This window comes from Larus michahellis, chromosome 1 (assembly GCF_964199755.1).
Source record: "Larus michahellis chromosome 1, bLarMic1.1, whole genome shotgun sequence".
NCBI classification, from domain to species: Eukaryota; Metazoa; Chordata; class Aves; order Charadriiformes; family Laridae; genus Larus; species Larus michahellis.
The window spans coordinates 30,357,866-30,363,865 of record NC_133896.1 but is presented as its reverse complement, the minus strand read 5'-3'; the positions used below and the strand labels follow the sequence as shown (position 1 = coordinate 30,363,865).

General features: G+C 42.8%; 1 protein-coding gene across 4 annotated transcripts in view; it reads right to left on the bottom strand.

Annotated features, from left to right (window-relative positions):
* DOCK4 (dedicator of cytokinesis 4) overlaps nucleotides 1-6,000 on the bottom strand; it is a 254,830-nt gene that overhangs the window by 3,343 nt on the left and 245,487 nt on the right. For all 4 annotated transcript variants that reach the window (XM_074607063.1, XM_074607144.1, XM_074606881.1 and 1 more), the window contains 2 exons: nucleotides 4,191-4,304; nucleotides 3,185-3,246 (listed from right to left, as the gene is read on the bottom strand). In XM_074607063.1, the coding sequence (XP_074463164.1) occupies nucleotides 3,185-3,246; nucleotides 4,191-4,304 (176 nt within the window). The remainder of the gene's footprint in view (nucleotides 1-3,184; nucleotides 3,247-4,190; nucleotides 4,305-6,000) is intronic.

Below are 6,000 nucleotides of genomic sequence, written 5' to 3'. Positions count from 1 at the left end.
AAGAGAGAGAGCTTTCCTGCACTCAGACTGAAAACACACAGATTATACAGTGCACAGATTCTGACGCTCGATAAACATAAACATTTGTGTCACTGTTTAATTAAGATCCAATAAGAAACCAATAAAAAAGCTCATGTCAAGAGTGCCTAGGTACGCTTTAACCAGTGTTCGTGCCAGTAATTCATGTAAGTAAAACTATATTTAAATGTTATCTTACTATCACAATGCTCTGGAAAAATCTGGAAGCCTTTAAAATGAACCCTGAGTTTTCCTGGCTTTAAGCGAAAGGCGTAACCCCGCGCAGGGCATACCTAGTGGCGTCCTGCCCCCTAACGCCAAAGCTCAGGACTTGCATCCCCCTCACGGCTGCTGCTTCGGTCTCGCACGATCCGATTTCACTTCCCAAAGCTCTTCCTCACGGTTTTAGCGCACCGTCATGCAAGGCAAAGTGCATTTACATGGTGGCATCATTTCCGAGCACGCCATAACGCCGGCGTCGGAGGTGGAGCGCAGAGCGGATGCCAAGGTAACTGCGGCTGCAGACAGCATTCTGAACCACAGCTGCTCCAGCCTCCCTCTCCCCCACCTCCCGGGCGTTCCGTGGACACACCGTGCCATTTGGATGAAACACAAAACAGCGCTGCGGGCCCTGGGGATGAGGGTCCAACGGAGGACTAAGGTTGCAAACGGCTGCCCCAGCGGCCTGGCAGGGCTGTGGGGGAAGGTGAGGGACGGGGAGCTGAGGGCCCAAGCGGCAACAACAGTGCTGACAACGAAGAGTAAGGCAGGGGCAGTAAAGCCCTACCTAAAAACATTGAGCAGTCCCTAACTCTAGTGAAGCAATTTCAACTGAAAACTGCAAAAGGTTAGACCATACTTCGCAAGCTGAAAAGTTTTTGCGACTTACCTAATTTTGACCAGAGCCATCTGCAACAATCTAGACTTAATGGCCTCTAGCACAGGCTAAAAAAGGGATGGAGAAATCGCATCATAGACCAATTTCTCCCCCCAATTCTTGTTGCACTGGTTGGCGCTCAGCTGCTCAGCTTGAGGTGAGGGTGTGAGCCATGCAACAAAGGGTGGGGAGGGGGGAAAGGAGAGGGGCATGGCTGGAGAGAGCTGGCTGCACTGACTTTATGCTGTTGAGATAATCTTAGTTATCCATCTAGGACTGGATCCACAGTGCACTGAAAGCAATGGAAAAAAAAAATTCTTCATTTACATCAGTGGCTTTGTACTAAGATGGCCTTCTCCGGCAGCACACAACAGCTGGAACAAAGGCAAAAAAAACCTGAGCCCTGTATACGGCTAGGGAAAAGCAGAGCAAGTTTTATTTAAAGCTTAATACGTGTTGAAGACATTTCAGAAATTGCGAGGAGCCTGTTTAACCACTTGTTTCAGGTTCCATTCCTCTGCATGTGAGGAGGCTGCAGCTGCGCTCCTACTCCCACAAACATCCAGGGTCAAGGTTTTCAAATAAATGACGTAATTGGTGCAAGTTCCAAGAACACTTGACACTTGGATTAAGTGACCATAGATAATATTTAGGACCTTTGTTTTTGTCATTCAGAACAAGAGCAAATATGTGTAAACCCTGCCTGCTTCAATTTAGGAGCTGAGCAGGGGTAAGCATTTGGTTCCTGACGGCAGCGCAGGCTGCTTGTACCAGTAGTCACTAACAGTCTAGACACCAAAACAGTCTGGAAATCCATGGATGCTCGAAGTGAGATCCAGCAACTCTCACAAGTATTCTGGGCCAGCATTCCCCTCCCAAGTGGCAATCCAGACTTTGGCTATAAAATACTTAAATTCTGTCCAGGCCTTTAGAAGAAAATGTTAGGACGAGCTTGAAACATCCCTAAGAATCATCAATACTGAGTCCGTTCAGGAAAAAAGGAAGAGTCTCTCACCTTTTATACCAGATCCTAATGCTCTGAAAGAGCTTCCTAGTAAACAGCTAGTGGGAAATCGGAGATCGGTGCTTACTTCAGCAGAAGGTATACTATGGTAACAGGAATACGGGGCACTCGTATGGCCAGCACAATTGCTGTGTTGAACCTGGACCACTGTGCAGCTTCAAGTGGAAATGTTACAGGCTCATGGGATGACAGGAGAATGACTGTGGACTTGTGATTAGGGACCTCAAGGGAAAAGGAGATGTTTTGGGGTGCCACTTTCCTCCCCCACAAGAGATGTGCGCCTCTGCAGCATTAGTTAGGCATTGGGTAGCTGAGGGACCACTTCAGCAGGGCTGTCTCCCTCTGCCCTTGCACCCGAGTGCCTGAAGCCCCAGTCACGCTCCTTTCTATCTGCTCTCCTTTCAGGGTGTTGACCCTCATGTCTCTAATGGCAGAATTATCTCAGCTTCCATGGGGTGGTAGAGGCTATCCCCAAGACTAATGTTGTGCAGTCTGCCAGTACCGGGGTTTGCCTGGAATATGCAGGCTGCGTGTTCCTGTCCTCTAGTGCTGTGGGAGACACAGATACCCTGTTCTAACCAAGAAGTTGTTGTGCAACAAGCAGGTACCAACACATTCACATATCTTAAAACAGAAACGAAACCTGCTCAGTTTAGCCTGGATCCCCAGTTGCTATGGGTGTTTAACTGCCAGAGAAGAACCAATGCTTATTCACAGCCTGTGCTTAATGCTTCCTACTGTCAAGCTTCAAACTACTTCCAACTTCTTACACAACCTTGCTGGATCGTTCTGCAGAGGAAATGGACATTAAGATGACTGAAGCAGGGGTTACTCTCTAACACACCCTCTAATCCAACAGCTCTAGATGCTAGAGGAGTAAGAGCGATGGGTTGCACAACAGGTTCTCCTTATCTGGCATCTCCCCTTTTGCCACTGTTGGAGATAGAATTCTGGACCAGGTAGACCATCAGGCAGCTCTTGTATTTCTTTCTTACACTCCCTTCTCCACTGACTGAGGTGAACTTGATTATATTGAGAGGCTAAAGAGTCTGAAGATTAGGTTTCTTCCCTGCAGTTTTGACCATCTTCAGAGCTGCCGTAATTTTTATGGCTACTTACTCTTGTGAATGGTTTTTGTACAGGCATACAATAATAAAAGGAAAACATAATATAATCCCAAATAATGTATGTTAAATATATACTGTCTACCCAACAATGCATATGACCTGTCCCACAAAGGCAATTCACTGTAATAAAGACAGTACCTTCATTGGTGATCTGCCAGCAGGAGAAGGGGAAATGGAGGCTATGTGTCTTGCTGGTGATGCTGTAAAGTTAGAAAGATTTCAGTGCACTCTTGGTATTACAATTTTCACTAAGAAATCTTTTTTAAGTGCATAGGAGATCATTCTATACACAAGCATTATCTCTGTTTCCCTCTAGGTACTTGCCTGATGGCTGCAAATAGTTTTAGTTTTTGTTTATTTTACTTTGTTCTCAGGATTATCTTGCAGTACAACCAATAGGAAATTTCTGCATCCATCTTCTCTGACAAATTTTGTATCACTGTAACTTGGTTTATATCCTACCAAATGATGAGGATTCAAAAAAGTCCATATAATAACCTGTCCCCCCTCTTTTTCTTCTCTTAGGAAATGTATTATGTATTTGTATGTCAAATAAGAAGAACAGACAATACATAATGTACTTATATCAAACATTTACCTGTAAGTGTAATGCAAACATGCCTGGACATACTTTGAGGCATAAGTCTAAAACACAAAAAGCATCTTCACTCCCTTGAGAACAATTATATTTATAGGATCACTTAACCAGTCCTTCTTTTAAATGGAAATTAATCTTTTGAAAGGCAAATTGGTTATAGCAACAGAACTCATGTACTTCCATGCTTGCTGTGCATTTTCTGGCCAATAAGACTCTTTGTGGTTAATGATCATTTCTGATTGCTAACATCCAATTATCATAAGATCAAAAGATTAAATTTTATTATCCTCCCTAGTACCAGCATGAACTGTCTGAAACTACACAGTTATTAAGCAAAGGGGCAGAGCATTGAAAACAGAATGCTAGAGAGAACATGTCATGAGATGAAAATACCTGCGAAGGCATTTCTACAGCCTTCCATGAACGTAATCAAATAATAAATAAACCTGACCAAGAAGTTAAACATTAATCAGAGTGGAAAGAATCTAAGCCCTCAAGTAAACATTTTTTTTACTGGAGCTTAACCTGAAATGTCCATTAACTCACCAGTCTGTGCAGGTCTTGGTGGTACAGGAGGAGATATAAGCTTTCCACTTTCTGATGTGTTTCTGGCTTCCTTCCCACTGTCCAGGCTCCAGCTGCTGGGAGTGGTGTTTACAGCTGGAAAAGAATGAAAAAGCCGATATAGGCGTCGACACTTCTAGCTCGCTGACTTGCCTTTACCCATGAGGGTAAAAATAACAGAGTGAAAATGTTAAACAACTTAACAAGCCTGCCTGAAAGGCTCTCATGATTACATCAGCATTTGAAAAGCTCTTAAATAATGGCTGTCGGTCTTCTGGTTGCCTCATGTATGCATCTGGCCCTCAGGTCAGTTTGGAATTGTGTAGGGTTTGGACCATCAACAACAGCAGGAGCTGAGACAGCACTCTGGTGCACTGCAAATCCAGCCACAAAGGGAGATAAGCTTGAAGCCTGTTAATATAATCAGTTTATCTTTGCACCAGACTCCTATTTAAAGGTTTCTAGGCAGAGAGGAAAAGACTATTCCTAAACCGTTTCCATTAACTCATTTTATATACAGAAGGGACTAGAGAAAGGAACTCGCCAAATTCCAATCAACCTCCCTCAGAAAGCTTTCAGTCCTAACAGTCTTTTGTTGCCTGCACAGACTACAAATTCAGAATTGAAAGAAAGCGGAAAGAAGGGTACGAAATGGAGGGAGTAAAAATTTAAAGAAATGAAGATGGCTGGAAAAGAAAAGAAAAAAATTATTGAGGACTAAGAAAAATTATATACACTGTAACCATGATCAAGGATCTTTACTTGATCAAGTAAACTGACTATCACTTTGAAATGTTTAAAACTGGATGTTGCATTTGTCTGTGTGACTTTTACCAAATTCTATGACTTTATAATTGAACAATCCCGTAGGGCCTGGAACAGCTTACTTAACAGAACTGAATTATCTCATGTTATCAAGTAACCAACAGGTTGTCAGACAGACAGGGCATTTAACATGGACGGGACAAAAGGTAACTTAAACCCTACAATTTTTCTGACACGTCCTGTAAAAAATGGAAAAAACCTGCTTCAAACCTCCCTCCTTCCCCCCCCCCAAAAAGCACCACCACCACCACCCCCCTTCAAAGCCTCAAACCTCTTGCCTTGCCATGACAGTTTCCTTCTTGTGTGCTTATTTCATAGTTGTGAGCAGAGAACCACATGCAAGGACTCCGTGCTCGTTTACAAAGATGAAGCGAAAAGCAAAGTATTGCTGCTAACCGATGGTATCAATTATTACTATTATAGCAACACCAAGGGCTCTCAGGACTGTAATCCCACTATACCAGTATATACCAAACTTAATACAAAAAGTAAAGTACAAATAATATTTGTTTCGTAACTACAACAATATTGTTATACTATAATTGCACATTAGTTGACCCTGAGAACAGTGCACAGAATGATCTCTTTTCTAGAGGATCATTTTACTTTTTTATTGCCAAAATATGCAATACATTGCTTGCTTTTTATCGTAGGCTGTCACCTAGCAGTATGGTTTTACCCTCATCCTAAAAATGGCTTGGCACCAGACCTGGGTACTTCAAATGCCTGAATCTCTTGACAAGCCATTTTTTCTTTTAAGTCATCCAAGCAGTCAGTTCTTTGGACTGCTAAAGTCTCCAGCAGAGAATATTTTATTTTAACAGCTCCATAACGTACTTGGCTGCGTAGGCCAGTGGAAAAGTTTGCCATTTCCATGTTAAATTATTTCATATGTTTTTCAGCCCTGTGAAAAATTCCACACTTGAGCTTTCATAAAAACTTGGACACAACAATACTTATAAAAATC